The sequence below is a fragment of the Acipenser ruthenus genome, chromosome 1, assembly GCF_902713425.1.
Source record: "Acipenser ruthenus chromosome 1, fAciRut3.2 maternal haplotype, whole genome shotgun sequence".
Taxonomy (NCBI): Eukaryota; Metazoa; Chordata; class Actinopteri; order Acipenseriformes; family Acipenseridae; genus Acipenser; species Acipenser ruthenus.
The window spans coordinates 106,722,723-106,743,206 of record NC_081189.1 but is presented as its reverse complement, the minus strand read 5'-3'; the positions used below and the strand labels follow the sequence as shown (position 1 = coordinate 106,743,206).

Sequence of the window (20,484 nt, the reverse complement as noted above, 5' to 3'; positions counted from 1 at the left end):
ATATGTGGGGTATTCAGCACTTTCTGAGTGCACGTATATATAACAATTATCACACTTTCTCACAGACATGGTTTCTGCTTCCGTGCTCTTTTACCCAGCTGTATGGACCCACACCTATCTCCTTCGAGGCTCTGCGGTTGTGTGAGCACCAATCGCCTTGCACTCCAGGCTTAAATACAGGAACCGTCCCCTTCATGGCAGCTGGATACGCTTGAAATGAATTGCATCAGCGCGTCCAGCATACCACACCTGAACTTTAATTAACAGGCTCCTTGTCACAGGCACATATCTTTTTGTAACTTAAATTCCCTACACACAAAGTTATCGCTTGATTTAAACGTGGACTTTTGACATGCGTGCATATGAAAAACCAGAAGAATGTGAAGAATCAGGTTAATCTTGATCAAATGCTTCTAAACTGATTAAACAGATCTGTACAGTACAGTGCATCGCATAGAAACTGACATGGTTCAGATAACAGAAGAAAAATAAGCTTCTGCGCTGGTAATAATCACACAGGTGTTAAATGATTCCACAATGGGAACTAATTTTGTTAGCCGACTGGATTTCTAACAGCTACACCACAGAGAAACCTCCTCTGTGTTCATTTAAGTCTTCGGCATGAATTCTGAATGAGGATGTTAAAAACTGCTGTCATATGTTGTGTGTCTCTGTCCTGCTCCCCTGTGTTTTCCACAGAAAGCCCTTCCCAGTGGATGTGGTAACCAAGCCTCTCTCTGAGGAGGCTTTCAATCACTTAATTAGCACAGAAATGAAGAGGAGCCGTAATGGACGTGAGCAATAAAGCCACCCCCCATCCCCCCTTTCTATTGTGGGTGGATTGGATTGCCTGCATTATGCCTCCCTCCTGGAAGACTGCTGGAAGCCTCTTCTCTGTGTCTCAGTGGACTGTATAGTGCCCAGCCACTGACAAGCATACAGACATCATGGAGTGTTTTCAATCATTAAAGAAAACAAGAGGCTCCCCCTCACATACAGTTATGAGGAAGGCAATTGAGCTGCAAGGTTAAAACAAAACCCTTAATCCACAAAAAATGTAGATAATCTTAAAAAAAGCTTGTGTGCCAGAAACACATATTTACATTACAAAGATGAAAAGCTAAAACGAAAGATTGTTTAGTTTTAGCATTCCAATATACAGATATTTCAATCATTTCATAGTTATTTTGCTTTGGCATTTCTCTCTATTTTTTTCTAATTTAGAGTCCCCAAATATTTTACCCCTGTTTTTACAATGCCCACTTATGTTTCTTCGCCACAACTCCCCACAACAGCCGATTGAGAACTGAAGTCAGGGGGCATCTTCCAGCTCTAAAGCTAATCACCTCTTTACCAGTATGAGCTCAAAGGCCAGCCTCCAGGGGCCGGTTTTTCAAAACTTTGGTAATCAGATTTCCGCGTTTGATCTGGATTATATTGTGCAATTGTGTTTTTCAAAACATCGAAATGCGATTGGGATTACTGTGATCCGTATTTCGTTTTGGTGATCCGATCTCACTTTTAATCATGATTAAATGTTCAGTTGGGTTTTTCAGAATTTAAAGAGGAGGTCAGGATTACTCTGATCCAGAATACCAGGATTATTGTGATCCTACTGAGGAGGTGGATTTAGCTTTTAACATCGATATTTTGTTTGAATTGTCATAGCAAACACACGTTATATGTCCAAATAGAGTGTTAGAATATAATATTTACATATTTATTTAAGTATCCATGCAAGCAAAAAGGAAAACACGTATTTAGTGTTTAAATGGCCATCTTGTGAATCCCTGAACTGAACACTGATAAATATACCTTGTCACAAAGCTTTAACACATGACTTATTTAAAGGATGTTGTTGCCAAGTGACAGCACTGATCAAACAGGTTTACAAGATGTTTACATTTCTGTAAGATGCCATCAGGGAAGTGCTACTTGAGACTGTTCCTTGTGAAAAATTCTGACATAGTGAGCCTTTAACCAAAGGTATGCTACTATTCTTGTTCTTGTCATAAGTTCACAATTATTAAAAGGTATTAAGATGTATAAGGAATATGTTTAAAAAACCTACGGGAGAACAAGACATCACTGTTCATATAGGCAAAATGTTTCACTGAGAAAGAACCAATTGAGACTTTTCACTTCCTGGGAAAATATATAGGCAATTGAATCCTGCTATTCATGGACAAAATGAAGAACTCCACCCCTGAGTGGGCAGCTTGTTGCATTCTTTTAGCCTGGTCTTGCACATATCCATACCTGAACGTAAAACCTTCCTTTGTCCTGGGCATACAGCATCAGGAAGCTGTAATCCAAGTTCTGTTTGGTTCTCCACCTAGATGAATACAACACTGGCTCATTAGACGCACCATAACTCTGTACTACAAACTATAGTTTGTTAAACAAAACTTGAGCCAAGAGACGCAGATCTTTGGGTCAGCCCATTCAAACTTATATGTGACGATCAAGTGGCAGTTAAAAACATTACACACGTCTGTCTTTCTTGTTACCGCTCTTGAGAACTCCATTTGACATTTGTAATTAGCTTTTAACCGTTAAATCTTATTTAAAATAAAGTTCTACTGTTCCTCTGACTTCTTTTTTAAATAGACTCTCCTCACGCTTTTTGAGCACCTTCCTATGTGGGTCAATTTATTTTGAATAGCCTGTAAAGTTATAAATTATCAAATTTGATGAAAAGAGTAGGGATGACAAAACAACTGCCATTGCACAGCAATTTGAGCCATTCCAGATTGTACTATGATCTTAATTAGGCACACCTGAGGAGGTCACACTGCTAAATGGGACTCTCTCCATTTCTGCGGTGTTATTAGCTTATTAGAATAATTAAGTAGGGAAGTTTCAAGAAGATCCACGTGCTTCTTTTTCCTAGAATCCTACTGGAAAATGATGCTGTAGTGCGTAGAGAGATCACCTATTAATATGTGCATAATGCAAGTCATATATTGTTGTACAATTATAACTGATCTTCAAAAGCCCCTGTGAGATTTCCTCTTTAAAGTCTAAAAAAGTCTCAATATATTATTAATCCATATATATTGTCAGATTGTATTTAAAAAGAAGCAAATATAACAGAGGAAGTTACAATAATTAATTAGCGTATTATATAAACATGATTGTCTGTTATGGGTAATTAGTCATGTAATACATATATTATGGAAGGGGGTTATGTATATATACATTTTTAATTAATACACTATTTTTGGAATTTGGGTCAAACACACATATATAGGGCAGCAGTGTGGAGTAGTGGTTAGGGCTCTGGACTTTTAACCGGAGGGTCGTGGGTTCAATCCCAGGTGGGGGACACTGCTGCTGTACCCTTGAACAAGGTACTTTACCTAGATTGCTCCAGTAAAAACCCAACTGTATAAATGGGTAATTGTATGTAAAAATAATGTGATATCTTGTAACAATTGTAAGTCGCCCTGGATAAGGGTGTCTCCTAATAAATAAATGATAATAATAATAATAATAATAATAATAATAATAATAATAATAATAATAATAATAATAATAATAATAATAATATGCCTTGGCAATCTCTGGTCAATACTCACTTCACTCTTTGTTGTGTGTCCCCAAATGTTTCCTTCAAGTCTGTGAAACTGGGGTAGAAGCCTGGGGAAGGAGAGACTACTTCTAGGAGTCCGGACTGCACTTCACTTGGGAAGCTGTGTGAATAACAATGATTTCCAGTACTGGCAGTTCCTTTGCAACTGATATAATACAAATCTTTGTTGTATTCCCATTGTGTACACATTGTGTCATCTTAACCAAGTGAACCCTGCTATTACCATTGAGCCGTTCAGGAACAAAACCAACACAGTATTTGCACATGCTATGTAACATAGTGATGCTACTCCATAAAAAAAATTTAAAAAAAACTCCATACTGTATGAACTCATCTTTCTCATATTTTTATACATTTTCTTGAAAACATTACAAATGCTAGAGGGTGAAAATGTTGCTGTGGAAATAGAATCACAATATGTGAGTCTGTTCCAGAGTGATTTTGTTATTTTCAAGGGTATCAGCACGTTGGAATTTTGGAGGTTAATTAGTCATACTGGCCAATGAGAAATGTCTCTTTTCCCAGGCATTCTGTATACCTGGGAATGTACTTTTCATTAAAACACCAATAGTGTTCACAGGTACTGACCTATCAATCAAATAACTAACTAAGTGAGTTACAGCCAAGTGGCATCCAGCCTAATGGGTATTTATTCGTAATTTATGTCACATTTCAACCGGACAAAAAGGAATGCAATATACAATACAGTAGATTGGTGTCCTGGTGAAATATTCAGCAAAGCCAAGCACTGTACTTGTCTTTAAATAATTTGTTCCTTGTAAAGGTAATTAATAAGATCTGCTCTGAAATTTCATGCTTTTTAGGTCTGTACATACCAAAACTCTCTGAATTCACAAAATGTATTTATTTTTACATTTCCATGGAATTTATGTAACAGACTGCATGGTTTTTATGAAGATGAAATACAATATGATATCTTCACATAGGCGATGGACCCCTGAAACCAATTAAATTGTACATGACAGGTTCTACTTTATTACACATTTCTAAATAAAAAAACGAATTAGGCGCTAAAAACATCAGTGCCATTTTTAAGAAATTCCATGTGAAAATGTTTACAATGATTATTTGCGATTGCAGTCATACTACAAGCACAGAAAGCCCTGTATCCCCACCCTTTCACCTGGAAAGCTGCTGTCCATTCATTCTACTGTCTCATTGTTACCCCTGTGCTCCACATTGTCACATGTTCCCGTGTGGCCTACAGGGGGCACTGTTTTATCCTGCTGATTGGAGCACTATAAACACATATTACATGAATCAGAAAACGTTACATACCCCTTTTTTATATCAGCTGCTAAGCTATTAACATACTGCACATCTGCCTGAAAGAAGAAACACAATGGTGAAGATGAAATCTGTTAATAACTGATGCATGCTTTAGACATGTCTGTCTGAAGGCTCAAGTTATGAATATTAAAGATGAGCTCCCAAATCTATCATATTTCAATGCATGACTGTTTGTCTTTTTTAAATGTTCCTATGCTGTAGTTTCTAATATATGATATATGAAATAATAATAATTTCAACCTTTACTGCTCTATTGACATTTCTGTAATGACAATAATAAATAAAGAAGGAATTAAAAAATATGTATATATTGTTCAGAGTGGTGAAAATGAGTTCTTTGATCCAAAGAAGAAAAAAAACAGTCATCGCTTAGAAATCACAAACGTAACCCCAGCAGATCTATTTAATCTTTAAACATTAAGCTATTTCATACATCAGATAAAAAATAAATAATAATAATTAAAAAAGGAAAGATAAACATTACTGAGCAAGGAGCTTTGAATATTTCATTTCTAATGGTTTCTCCGGTATGGAGCAGGCCTCTCATGTTGCTCTACATGTAACACAATTAAACATTTCCTCTGAATAACTGGGGCATTCCTTTACATTACATGCTGGCTTACTGGAACATGTTCTTCCTTTAAAAAGTAATTTGTGTATGTTTTTGCTTTAATTTGTTTTTGCCCTTACAGTAGTTTTGTGTTCAATATGTACTTTGCTCTGAGACATCTTCACACAAAAGCACTTTAAAAATTCACATTTGTTGTATTTTTTAGGAAAATCGGCACAAAATGGAAAAAATCTGAAAATTCTGAAGCATACTGTAGTTTTGGGCTTCAAAACAACTAGAAACCTTTTTTTTTTTTTTTTTTTATTAAATATAGTCATATATTACTAAGTTAGTACTGTATTATTTATCCTTTAGTTTTGTAATGTTTTTTTTATTTTTATAAGATAACATAGGTTAATTCAAAATGTATTAACTTAAGTAAAAGTTTAAGAAATGAAACACTAGGCAGTATTCATACAGTAGTGTTTCAATGCTGGTTCTGATGCTGCTTAAGGTTTGGGACACTTTTGGGTGTTATAATGGTAGATTTTTAATTCCTAGCAACCAGTACTGCACCTTTAAATTGAACAAACCCCTGTCGAATGTCCTTGCTGAGGGTCGATCTATTCAGCAATTAAATAAGATCCAGTAAGTGTCTGCTGGCAGTTATCTATCAACCTATTCACCAGGCTTTCAGACATTAACAGGTATCTGAATGCTGACACCATCCAAGACACCCATATCGGATCCCCTATAAGAGGCGATCTGTGCAAAGCCTCCCCACCTGGCCTTCTCATACTTGATTAAGGTATTTCTGTGTGCACAGCTTTCTATTGTGCCCGGCCATTTGTGCCGAGTAGCATTTCAGTGGTAACTGACCTCGGCAACGAAGATTATGATTAAACAATCGCTCCTCTCCTCCTGGGACAGCTCGTATACAAGGGAGTTCAACGTATCCATCAGGTAGTTCTGCTTCACCCTCTTCACAGTGGGAATACCCAGCACCAGGGAGACTGCAAAAACAATGCTAGACTTGATAAATGCATGTTTTCCTAGTTTCCATGCAAGTAGGAGTTCACAACTAAGGGGTGTTAGTTACCTTGTGCATATCTATTAACATTCACTCTTTTTACAAGAATGTATTTTCATTTGGTACTCCAGGCTAAATAAATCTGTTTGCAAGCCATGCTTCTTGGAAGTGTCCCCACCCATTCACTGGCTTCTTTCCTGTCAATAACCAAAAAGCTGCTTCCCCTATTCACTGTCATGCTTTCAGCCAGTAACACACTTTGACCCAGAAGACACTGCTGGGGTGAAATGAACAAGGAAGTAAAGCAGTAGCTGACTTCCTGTAAGGCCAGGCAAGCACACTGGGAAGGTTATTTAACCCAGTGCAGTACCAGACATCTGTTTTAAACTGTATGGAGCTAATGTAAGTGTAAAATGTGTAAGATGTATGGAATTATTTTGTTAGCTACAATTCATTTAAATAAAATGTGTGTTCACTAAAAACAGTCTAGTACTATGTCATGCATACAAAACATATTTATTCCCTAACAACATTCTTCAGATAGATAAATTACTTAATCCTTTCCTCTCTCTCTAATCTAGGAATCTCAGGCAATGCCATTGTTTTCAGCTTTCCTGGCATGACTCTCTCTCTAGGACCCCTTCTGTTCTCACTCTATACCCGCTCACTAGGTACTTTTATCTCCTCCTGCATTTCAGATTATCTCTCAGCAATCTCATCTTGGACACATTCACATCACCTCAAACCTAACCTTTCAAAATCTGACCTCCTTTACTTTCCTTCTACGTTTCCTCTGACCTCTTTATCTCGCTCCAATCTTTCTCCTTCTCCTTCTGCTAGAAACCTAGGTGTTATTATGAACCAAATAAGTTTTGTAAACAGTGCCCTCATTTTTGGGGGCCTTAACCTTTTAAATGTACTGTCTCTTTGCTGGAGTTCAATGCTCTATGAGCTGGTACCAACAGACTGGAGAATTGCAAACGTAATACTGATCCACAAAAATGGAGACAAAACCGAACCAGATAACTACAAACCAATAAGCCTGACTTCTATTATATGTAAATTTATGGAAACTATAATAAGATCCAAAATGGAAAATTACTTATATGGTAACAGTATCCTGGCAGACAGTCACCATGCTTTTAGGAAAGGGAGATTGTGTCTAACTAACCTGCTTGATTTTTTGAGGATGCAACATCGACAATAATTGCAAAGCATATGACATGGTTTATTTGGATTTCCAGAAAGCTTTTGACAAAGTGCCGCATAAAAGATTAATTCTCAAACTGAACGCAGTAGGGATTCAAGGAAATGCATGCATTAACATGTAGAAAACAGAAAGTACTGATTGGAGGAGAAACCTCAAAATGGAGCGAGGTAACCAGTGGAGTACCACAGGGATCAGTATTAGGTCCTCTGCTATGCCTAATCTACATTTATGATTTAGATTCTGGTATAGTAAGCAAACTCGTTAAATTTGCAGACGACACAAAAAAAGGAGGAGTGGCAAACACTGTTGCAGCAGCAAAGGTCATTCAAAATGATCTAGACAGCATTCAGAACTGGGCAGACACATGGCAAATGACATTTAATAGAGAAAAGTGTAAGGTACTGCACACAGGCAATAAAAATGTGCATTATAAATATCATATGGGAGATACTGAAATTGAAGAAGGAATCTATGAAAAAGACCTAGGAGTTTATGTTGACTCAGAAATGCTCGGATATATAGTGAAAAGTGTTGAATTGAAATCAAGGGAAGTAATGTTGAAACTTTACAATGCATTAGTAAGACCTTATCTAGAACATTGTGTTCAGTTCTGGTCACCTCGCTACAAAAAGGATATTGCTGCAAAGAAGATCGACCAGAATTATCCCGGGTTTTAAAGGCATGTCGTATGCAGACAGGCTTAAAGAACTGAATCTATTCAGTCTTGAACAAAGAAGACTGCGCGGCGATCTGATTCAAGCATTCAAAATCCTAAAAGGTATTGACAATGTCAACGTTTTTGACCTGAAAAAAGAAACAAGGACCAGGGGTCACAAATGGAGATTAGATAAAGGGGCATTCAGAACAGAAAATAGGAGGCACTTTTTTACACAGAGAATTGTGAGGGTATGGAACCAACTTATCAGTAATTTGGTTGAAGCTGACATCCTGGGATCCTTCAAGAAGCTGCTTGATGAGATTCTGGGATCAATAAGCTACTAACAACCAAACGAGCAATATGGGCCGCATGGCCTCCTCTTGTTTGTAAACTTTCTTATGTTCTTATGTTTTATTTCAAACCAGTGAGGCATGCTTGGGAAGACTCACACAAGTAGTAAAAAATGGCAGTTTATACTTCATCAAATGCGGCACCAGGAATCATTATTTCCATTCTCTTACCATTAGTTCTCCCTTGGCCAATGGCTACATTTGGACGCAAGCTGTCCTCACTTTGAGTCAGATGAGGCAGGTAGTAGTAAATATTCGATAAATGATATTTATGGTTTTCAGTGACGTTGACATTTTTCTTGGTCTCTTCTGTAACAAAGAAAAAAAAAACAAATGTAAACAAGAATAATAAAGGAGGTGTTATTTTTGCAATGTATATGTAATGTAATGGAATTAAAAGTTAATTTAAAAGGTGGAGAGCTGCGTCATTCATCTTGAAAAACACCACATTTGGGCATTTTTAATAAGCCAAATAACTGCACCCACAGTGTTTTACATTTCCTAACTGCACGTTTGGCTTACAATGAAGCAGAAGGAAATAATGAAATTGCATGTAAAAATAATGTGATATCTTGTAACAATTGTATTTCGCCCTGGATAAGGGCGTCTGCTAAGAAATAAATAATAATAATAATAATAATAATAATAATAATAATAATAATAATAATAATAATAATAAGTTAATAGGTGTTACAGACTGGTTTGTTCTGTAAGTCAGAAAGCAGCCCATTGCTTACTGTAAAGGGTTACTACTGTACCTCAGAAAACAGTGCATTCTGTAAATACTGCTCAATAATTTTTTACTTCAAATTTATATTTGACATTAATGCAAAGGGGAATGCAACCATTAAAGTTACACTACAAGTACAACAAATACAAATATCATATAACATTACATGTTTGTAGTCAGACTACACTGGTTTAGTTTGCAATAAAACAGGAATCTTACTTCTGTGTCTTTATTCACAAATATTAGTCTATGATTCTTAAATATAAGTAAGGATATCAAATTATAATCAATAATCTGAATTATTTAAATACATATCTAAATTGATAATAAAATCAAGTTTAAAAAAATGTTCTGTGCAGTACATTCAATTAAAAAAAAATAAAAAAATACTTCAAATATATTTGAACCAGGAACAAGATTCCCATTCAGACATGTAGAGTTCCTGAGACTGACCCTGAAGGGTCCAAGCAGTCAAGCAGTCAACAAGATTAATGATTAGGATATTTAATGTTGAAGCACACACTGTAGGAAACCTCACACCAGACTTCTGAAATTGCAGTAAGAATGGGAGAAGACCAAATGCAGCTAATGGGATTGAAACCAGACAAAGGTTGGATTAGGACATTCCTAGACTCTTAATGCTCTTAACATGGACAGCAAGCAGTGGTTTATTCTGCTATCCAATTTCTGCAAACTTTCTGGCCCGGGCCAGTTGACCACTTGGCAATGCTGATGTCCTTCGCTGGAGTTCTGCATGAACTCACATTTCCAGATGAGCTTGGAGATCATTTTAAACATCTCATGGGGGTGCTGAGATAATGCAGGGCTCAATACAATCCTTTTAAACCAGTCTACGGTAAGCAGGGACAGAGGCAGATTAGATAAGTTCCTGCTTCTAGTAATTTTAACTAACTACATTTGGTGACATTGTAAGGTGGTGTTTGAATTGGCTGAGTTAGTGTGTGAGTAGTACCAGGTGAGTGGCTAAATTGATTAGCACTTGATTTTGCTATTTGATTGGTTTCCACACAGTTTAGTTGGTTCTTTTGCCAAGCAGGTGTAACATTTAATCAAGCAACTTATTACAGCGCCAGCACGAAGCGCCAGCAAACAGAAGAGCCTCAACAAAAGAGCCGGGAGTCTAGCTGTGGGAGTCCAGCGAGGGGAGGCCTGCGCTGAGACGCTGTTCAACTAGATCCAAACCTAACGGGCCTCTAGAAGAAGCTATCTACTAGTCTGGTCTGTACCCTCCACCCTACTGCTCCTACTGTGCCTTTTGTCTTGCTTGTCCTGCTATGACTGTCTCTCACATCCCTGTTCTGTCCTCCCGTCCTCGTCCTCTGCCCTCCCTCCGCTGCTGCTCCTCCAACCCCTCTAACCTCATTTCTCTGCCTCTCCCCCCCTCCCGCACACTCTCTGGTGCACTCTGGAACTGTCACTCTTCTGCTAACAAAGCTGATTTCATCTCTGCCTTTGCCTCCCACCTCTCGCTCGATTTCCTTGCTCTCACTGAAACCTGGCTGTCCCCTGATAACACTGTTACTCCTGCTGCCCTGTCCTCTCTCTACGTCCTGTCTCATACCCCGCGTCTCACTGGACGGGGAGGTGGGACGGGTCTTCTCCTCTCTCCCTCCTTACTCTTTTCTGTCCCCTCCGATCTCACCTCACTCTCTGTCAATACCTTTGAATTTCATGCAGTCCAACTAACCTCTCCCTGTCAACTCCTGCTCATTGTTCTGTACCGCCCCCCTGGGCCTCTCACTCACTTTCTGGATGAACTCGACTATCTACTCTCCTCCCTCCCCTCTCTGTCTACCCCGACTGTCCTGTTGGGTGACTTCAACATCCATCTCTCCAACCCCAGCCACTCTGCTGGATTCCTCCCTCTCCTTCACTCCTTCGACTTCTGTCTCTCTCCGTCCCCTCCTACCCACAAAGCTGGCCGTCAACTGGACCTCACCTTCTCCAGGGCCTGCTGCCCCTCCACCCTCTCTGTCACCCCCCTGGACCTCTCTGATCACTATTTCATCTCTTTTTCTCTGTCTCTCCCCCCTCTCCCTGCTCCTCCTACCCCCACTATCACCTCTCGCCGTAACCTCCGCTCTCTCTCCCCCTCTGTCCTTGCCTCCACTGCTCTCTCTCACCTCCCTCCTATCGACTCCTTTTCACAACTCTCCGTAGACTCTGCTACCTCCACTCTCTTCTCCTCACTCACCTCCTCCCTCGACTCCCTCTGTCCCCTCACCTCCCGACCTGCTCGCCCCTCCCCTCCCCATCCCTGGCTCTCCTCTGCTCTCCGCTCGGCAAGAATCACACTGCGATCTGCTGAAAAGAAATGGAAGAGAACCAAACTCCCTGCTGCCCTAGACCTTTACCGCACTCTCCTCTCCTCCTTCTCCTCTACTCTCTCCTCTGCTAAATGTGCTTATTTCCAATCTGTAATCCAAGCCTCCACTAACAACCCACGTAAACTATTCTCTACCTTCTCCTCCCTCCTAAACCCTCCCAAACCCTCCCCCCCTCCTCCTCCCTCCTCTATCTCCCCTGATGACTTTGCCTCCTTCTTCTCTTCTAAAATCTCAGATATCCGCAAACTCTTTAACACCTCTCCCTCCCCCGCACCCCCTCCTGCTCCAACCCCTACACCCACTACATCCCCTACTAACTCGCCCTCCTTCTCCACCTTCTTGCCCCACTCAGACTCTGACCTCTCCTCTCTGCTCCAGGGTCACAAACCCACCACGTGTGCCTTGGACCCCCTCCCCACTCACCTCTTTCAAGCTGCTGCTCCTGCTCTACTCCCCTTCATCTCCTCCCTCCTCAACACCTCTCTACTTTCTGGTATCTTTCCCTCTGCCTTCAAAAAAGCCTCTATCACTCCCCTCCTCAAAAAACCTACCCTCGACCCCACCTCCCTCCAGAGCTACCGTCCTGTCTCCCTCCTACCCTTCCTCTCCAAAACCCTCGAGCGGACTGTACACCGCCAGCTCTCTGCTTTCCTGTCCAACCACTCTCTGCTTGACCCTCTCCAATCTGGCTTCCGCTCTGCCCACTCCACTGAAACCGCCCTCCTGTCTGTCACCAACTCACTTAAGTGTGCCCGAGCTGCCTCTTTCTCCTCTGTCCTAATTCTCCTCGACCTCTCTGCTGCCTTTGACACTGTTGATCACTCTATTCTACTATCATCTCTTGTTGACCTGGGGATCTCTGGCACTGCTCTGGCCTGGTTCTCCTCCTACCTCTCCAACCACACTTACCAGGTAACCTGGCGTGGAGCAACCTCCACACCTCACCCTCTCTTAACTGGAGTCCCCCAAGGGTCAGTCTTGGGTCCTCTCCTGTTCTCTCTCTACACCCGCTCCCTGGGCCCCCTCATCGCATCCTATGGTTTCTCATACCATTTCTATGCTGATGATGCTCAGATTTTCCTCTCCTTCCCCACCTCTGACTCCACCATCTCCTCCCGTATCGCTACCTGTCTGTCTGCTATTTCCTCCTGGATGCACTCGCATCACCTCAAACTCAACCTCTCTAAATCTGACCTCCTTTTCTTTCCCTCCTCCTCCCCCTCCTCTGATCTCTCTATCTCTGTTCCTCTGGAATCTACCACACTCTCTCCCTCTTCCTCAGCTAAGAACCTTGGAGTCACCCTGGACCCCTGCCTCTCTTATTCCCAGCACATCTCCACTCTGGCACGCACTTGCCGATTCTTCCTGAGCAACATCCGAAGAATCCGACCCTTCCTCACCAACTATGCTACCCAGCTCCTGGTCCAGGCCCTGGTACTCTCCCGCCTAGACTACTGCAACTCCCTCCTGGCTGGCCTCCCTGCGTCCGCCACCCGTCCGCTCCAGCTCATCCAGAACTCTGCTGCCCGCCTGGTGTTCTCTCTGCCTCGCTTCGCCCACGCTACTCCACTACTCCGCTCGCTCCACTGGCTCTCGATCACCGCTCGCATCCAGTTCAAGACTCTTGTACTAGCCTACAGATGCCTTGACCAGACTGCACCCAGCTACCTCCAGACCCTCATCTCTCCCTACACCCCCACTCGACCTCTCCGCTCCGCCTGCACTAGAAGACTAGCTCTACCTCCGCTACGCTCCCCTGCCTCCAGAGCCCGCTCCTTCTCCACCCTTGCTCCGCAGTGGTGGAATGACCTTCCTACAGATGTCAGGACTGCCCAGTCCCTGACCACATTCCGGCGCCTCCTTAAGACTCACCTCTTCAAACAGCACCTGTAGAACTCCTCTGTTTGTATCCTGGGACACTATCACCCTTCATGTAAATGTGCTTTATTTTGCTCTTATCTGCCCCCTATTTTACTGCATTTAATCCTGTACTTCAGAATACTGTAATCTGCCAAGTGTTTAACCTGTAGTACTTTGTATTTAATCATATTCTGATGTAACTATCACTATTTAATCATATCCTGATGTAACTATCACTATTATCTGCTGTATTATTGAATTGTGGGTTGTCACACTTGTACTTTGCTTGAACAAAAGTTATTGTATTTCTTGCTCTTATTGTATTACTTGTATTGTAACACTTGAAATGTATTTGCTTACGATTGTAAGTCGCCCTGGATAAGGGCGTCTGCTAAGAAATAAATAATAATAATAATAATAATAAACATACACTGTCCTGGCCACTTTATTAGGACCTGTCTACGTGATTGGATTTTGATCATGTCCACCAAACAATGCCGCCCTTGTATCCTGAAGCCGATGGCTACAAAATGATAACACACCCACTGTGCCAGAATGCTGATGACGAGAAGAACATAAGGAAGTGCAATAATATATTAGTATAAAGGCCATTGCACACAGAATCCGATCATGCATCCGATTTTAACGCACATCTAAGAAGAAAAAAAACGGTCGCGTGCATTCCCTATTGCACCTTGCACACTGAGTCTGGAATTGCCGTACGACAATTCCAGACTTCAGGTAGACAGAGTTCACTAAATACAACAACGTTCCTAATAATACTCTACCACAAGCTACTAGTAACATAATACCTGGAGCACTGGAGCCAAGCTGTGTTCTTTTCTTTAATAAAACAGAATTTAAACAGGTCATTGCAGTAAGAACCACTAGAAATGATTGAAAACACAATAAACAAGTGGGTAGCACTCACTAGGTAATGGTACCTTGATTATTACATCAGGATATAGAATGTGTGTTTTAACAGTCTGAGATGTCCAAACTGAGGATACAGTACTTCAATTAGGTTTTGTTTAGTCTTTAATTTTTTTTTTTTTTGGCTAATTGTGTTACCCGATTCATTGTCTCCAGTTTTATTGTATGTTCTCGTGCAAAGAACTCACCACCTGCTTTTAACAAACAAAACCGGACAGCTGGGGAAAACTATTATTTGGATTGAGCTCATTCCTCATTCCCTACAGCTATGGGTGTGTACAAACACTCAAGTTGTACTAAGTTAACACAGATACAAAAATATATAAGAAAAAAATAGGGTTTGAGTGGATGAAAGGCAAATATTTGTTAAGGAAAAGAAATACATAATGTAATACCTGTAACAAGACAGCAAATAAGTACACAGGCACCAGATTCTACAGGGGAAAAGAACAGCTGAGAAACTGTGGTGGGAGTTTCAGTCTTACAGGGTATGCTTAAGCTGATGTGGAAGTCTTCATTCCTGGCAGTTCCTTGAGTTTAAACTACCTCTGAACACACACATAACTTCTTGCCTTTCAGGTCTCGTCTGGTGAAGAATGCTCCAGTGAACTTGTGGCTTCAGGTGTATTTGGACTCACCTACAGCACTTCTGTGCAGAATCTAGTCACTCCTTTCTCACAATGTCCGGGAATATTCGCCCTTGAAACAAATGTACATAAAGTATTGCTCCTGGAATATATTGTTTGTATTTCCTAAACCTAGCCTAATCATAGGAATTGTTAATATATGTCTGAGTTTCCATTTCTGTAAACTTAAGGCCAGTGGGGGCATTAACTGGTGCAGAAAGACGGTAGTAAAACTGTACTACATTGTTATGAACTAACACTAACGCTAACCCTATCCCTAACTAAGAACTGATTTCAACAAAATGAACATTCTAACATAACAGCAACCAAAAGCTTAAATGGATGAGTCAGACCCTATATTGGTGTATATGTGTTTACTCCTGGAGTTGTGTATTTACTCCCAGAGTAAACCCCTGCAGGAAAACCTGAATGCCAATACCCAGCTGACCACCTCAAAATATTCTGAAGTGATATTAAAGACCAACTTCCTTATTTATTATTTAATTTTAAATAAAAAAACACTTGTTTTTCCTGTAATACATGTGACCCTCTTGTTAAACTCTTAACTGCCCTTCTGTAATGTCTATACTGTGAATAAAGTTTTCTTGGGGAAATGCACAGTACAAAGATGGCTCTGGAACAAAAGCGGAATTAAAAAAGTTTCACTTAAATAAACTTTATTCACAGTTGTGGCAGGATGACAGAGGTTTGAGGCTCAGAGACAGTGGAAGGGGCAAAATAATGATCTTTATTCAACAAAAAATAATCAAATAAACAGGCCCAAGGGCCAACAAAAAGGTTCAAACAAAATACAGAAATGCAGGCTGGGCATTAGCCTTCACTACAGTTTCTTTCTCCAAAACTAAACAGCACAGCACAGCACAGCACAGCACAGCACAGCACACCAACCAACCAACCAACCAACCAACCAACCAACCAACCAACCAACAAACTCACCCAAAACTCCTCTCTCTAACAAAGGGTTTCAGCTGTCTTTTATAGTCTGTGGCTGGAGCCCAATTAACTAATAATTAACAATTAAACACTTAAGGCTCCAGCCACATTCTCACATGCATTTTACAGGGAGGAATTTAACCCCCTCCCTGCCAATCCAAAACAAACCAAGAATCACAAAAACATAATGAAAACAGTAAAAATAACAACAACAACAAAACACAATTTATAGGGGCGAGCTGGCACCCCATCACAACAGTATATAAATTACACAAGCCCAATGAAGGTAAAATGTGGCAGACCCGCCTCCAACTGGAATGAAAAGGTTGACATGTTTTTTCTTAAGGGACTGTAACAGGGCGAGCAGCCCTGTACATTGTTTTGTTTATTTTTAGAACGGAGTCCCCTCCGCCCCTGTGCAGATTATTGTTTTTTGTTTATTATGATTTATTGTATTTATGTCGGCGAGCGCCGTATGTTTTATTGTTTGTATTTTGACGGCGTAGCCGGTTTGTTTTGTTTAGCGTGGATGGGTAGCCCCATCCACAACATAATTAAAACTCGTGCAGAAGGTGGCCATCTCCCGAATTAATTAGGTGATTTAATTTGTTGCTAATTGGGAGATGGTCACCTGTTATAAAAAGCCTGCAGCTCTCTAGCTCGGGGTGGGTGTTGTAGGAGCGGAGAGAGCGAGAGCGAGAGCGATCGTGTGAAAACGAAACTAAATTATAACATACAGGAACAGTGCAAGCGACTGCCCAGCCTGACCTGTATGGTTTATTTATTATTTATTGTTGATTTTGTGTTCGAGATTTGTTTTTGTTTACTCTTTTATTTTGCTCGGTGAGCACAGTGTTTTGTGTCTGAATATTTTATTTATTTTTGTTTGTTAATAAAAACTGCGGCGCAAGCCTTCCTGAGCTGCAGTACTCCCCGGTGTCAGTATTTTTGTTCCTGCTCCTGCCTGACGTCAGACCACCGGTCATCCCTGTCACAGGGACTTTAACTTTAAGTTCATTTTTTATATACAATACCTTTGTTTAAATCATTAAAAGAAGGTCACTTTGTGAGAACTAACAGTAGTTTAGTCTTTAAATGTAAGCAAAATCCCAGGTTTGGTTATTTAATTGGTTGCAGTATTTAGACTCACCAGTGGTTAAATTAATTGAATAGACCCTTGGTATAATGCCTTAAGAACATTTTATTTACAGCATGGCCTTTGTCTATGGCTGTCAACTGGACACAACAGGCTATTTTCCTCCTAGACAGCAGGGCCATTTCTGTTAAAACAATAAGAAATTAGTTTACCGGTCTGGTTGCGGGTGGCACTCCGCTTCTCAGCAATGATGCGTTTGATGCTTTGCAGAATAATGGTGAGCTCTTGCGATGCTCTCTGGTTCACTGCTTCTGCTGTCTGCAGCCTCCTCTGTAGCTCTAGAAACTGAGACCGCACCTCCTCCTCTCCAGTATCTGAAAAACACACATATACACACATACTTTAATTAGGTCTGTTGTTTCCAGTTTCTGGTTTAACATATTGAAGCCTCCGGTTTTTAATAATTGAAAATACGAAAAGGAGCAATCAGTAGCCCTAATTGGCTTAGCTTTGCTATAAAGACATTCATTTATCTTCCATTATCCACAAGCCAATATTCCAGGTTATTATCGTTTTGTTTTTTTTAAATTTAGGCTTCCATCCACTCAGGAGTCAGTTTATTTATTTGTACGCTTGATTTAACGTTTAAATACACTATTGATAAAGTTAATTTTGTTTCCCTGCACAGTACTCATTTTACTTCAAGATGAATCATCTTTCTCGCAATGCAACAGTTATGGCCAAAAGTTTAGCATCACCTAGAATTTTAGGATTGAGACATAATAAAAAAAATAATAACATGGGTCCCCAAAGTGGCTTATCTGGTAGAAGCGCAGCCGCGTGGTGCGCAGGGTGAGTCACACAGGCAGGTTCGCGTGAGGACTCCAAAGGGAGTGTCGCATTGCCTCTGGCACTGCCGTGGGTCAGGGAGCCAAAACCAACAGGGACTGTTTCTCCTCATCGCACTACAGCATACCCTGCTGGCCAGACACCCAGTGAGCTCAAAGACAGACACCTGCAGGGCTGGCCTTTGTCCTAAAGAGGTCGGTAGCTCCCTAAAACCTGCTCTAGAGTTCCTGGGTGAAAAAGGAAGCTGGCTTGGTCATGGGCTCTAAGGATACCCACGGAACCATTGGGTCTCCTGAGCCATGTGGGAAAAAGTGATTGGGCATTCTAAACTGGGAGAAAAAAAATAATAATGGGACACACTAAATTAAATATATATATATATATATATATATATATATATATATATATATATATATATATATATATATATATATATATATTGTATTTAACATTGTATAATCAAACTACAAAATTATATAGTAAAAGTCCATCGGAGGCCATAATAGTACAGTAGTACAGTATTTCATGTTTTGAAATGTCACATTTTTCAGTACGTTTTTTGTTAAGTATAGGGAAAACTACAAAGCGGTATGTACAGTAATTCAATATGTTAATGTAACGTAACATTATTCAGCAGGTTTCATTCGACTTTATGAAGTAAAATTAATTCATTATATAGGGTGATGCAGAACTTTTGGCCACAGCTGTAAGTCATACTCAAACGTGAGAAGCTAAAGGCAAGTAACACGCATATAGTTTTATTAATGAAACTAATCCCTGGTTTAACATCATTATAATCTTGTTTTTACTACTCAGAAAGATCATAACTGGATCTTATCTAAGACACTATTGAATTAAAATATATAGCACTATTACTCAACAGTTATGAGAGATGCTTATATAAAACTAAAACCAGAAAAGCATCAAGAAAGAAAGGGGGCTCCCGAGTGGCGTGTCCGGTAAAGGCGCTCCGCGTGGAGTGTAGGATGCTGCCTATAGCCTGGAGGTCGCCGGTTTGAGTCCAGGATATTCCACTGCCAACCGTGGATGGGAACTCCCGGGGGGTGGCACAAAATTGGCCGAGCGCCACCCAGGGGGTGAGGGCTTAGGTTGGCCAGGGTGTCCTTGGCTCACCGCGCACCAGTGACCCCTGTAGATTGGCCGGGCGCCTGCAGGCTTGCCTATAAGCTGCCCAGAGCTGCGTTGTCCTCCGACGCTGTAGCTCTAGGTTGGCTGCATGGCGGGCCTGCAGAGTGAAAAGAAGCGGTCGGCTGACGGCACACGTTTCGGAGGACAGCGTGTGTTTGTCTTCGCCACTTCCGAGTCAGCGCAGGAGTGGTAGCGGTAAGCTGAGCCTAAAAACTGGACATTTCAAATTGGAAGCAAAATGGGGTAAAATCAATTGCTGATTACTAAATTAAAAATAAATAAATAAAAAAAAGAAAGACCTTCATGTTTTAATATAGACGACAGCACCATAAGTAAGATAAAATTCATGCTGGTTTTCTATTTTCTTTACACTGAAAATGTCAACTTGCTTTTGACATTTATGGTTAAATTACAAAACCAGTAAAAATGTCTGTAGACTCTTGTTACTTTGAACCGGATGGTACTGGACCCTACTCTGATTAGTAAGATAGGGTACTGTGGTTTGGATAAAAGGTCAGTTTCGTCAACTAGGCTTTCTTGTAGCAGAAGAAAAGAGAAAGGCGTATTTTGTTTTCATTGACATACTCTACTCTCATGTAATGGAAATCATGAATCTATAATTAAATAACCAGATGGTGGTGGTACAATTGGCCCAATGACAATTCCCTTTGTGTCAAATATTAATGCTTTTATTATTGATGTCAAACAAAAGTGTGTTCCAAGTCTACCTTGCAATAATTGACATGACGTTGTCCCTAACTTGCTTTTCATCAGATATATGAAACATACTTGTTGCAGCATGCATTCTCTCTATTTCACACACCTGCTTTTCAGATTGCTGAGAAGAGGGGTGTGGTTGCTGCTGGAACACAGTCCATGTCTACCTCCAGGGATTTACACCTGTGGTAGAAGATGTTTTATCCAAACTTTCCACCTATATTAACTGTGCTTGGCAATAACTCCCCTTCATCTGAACGCCTGCTTTAGGGCCTGTAATGGTTAAATAATCATGTGTATGTGTCATTGATTCCAATTATTGTACCTGTAGTTGTAATTCTACATGGTTTGTACTTGTGAATACTGTCAGAACCAAATGGCAATTTAACAATGTAAAATTAGGTCACGACACCCACTTTGATACTGTGAAGACCTGTTTTCCACATTATATGGCTGTACACAAACATAAACCATGCTGTTAGTTAATCCTGTATACCACAGTACTCGTACAGTACAAT

General features: G+C 40.5%; 1 protein-coding gene across 1 annotated transcript in view; it reads right to left on the bottom strand.

The window, feature by feature from the left end:
• Positions 1-20,484, bottom strand: part of LOC117420857 (alpha-1,3-mannosyl-glycoprotein 4-beta-N-acetylglucosaminyltransferase B-like) — a 59,431-nt gene that overhangs the window by 19,111 nt on the left and 19,836 nt on the right. Inside the window, exons 2-7 of the mRNA XM_059033522.1 lie at positions 17,464-17,625; positions 8,876-9,013; positions 6,336-6,469; positions 4,895-4,941; positions 3,582-3,695; positions 2,260-2,335 (exon numbers count right to left, since the gene is read on the bottom strand). Coding sequence (XP_058889505.1) covers positions 2,260-2,335; positions 3,582-3,695; positions 4,895-4,941; positions 6,336-6,469; positions 8,876-9,013; positions 17,464-17,625 — 671 coding nt within the window. The remainder of the gene's footprint in view (positions 1-2,259; positions 2,336-3,581; positions 3,696-4,894; positions 4,942-6,335; positions 6,470-8,875; positions 9,014-17,463; positions 17,626-20,484) is intronic.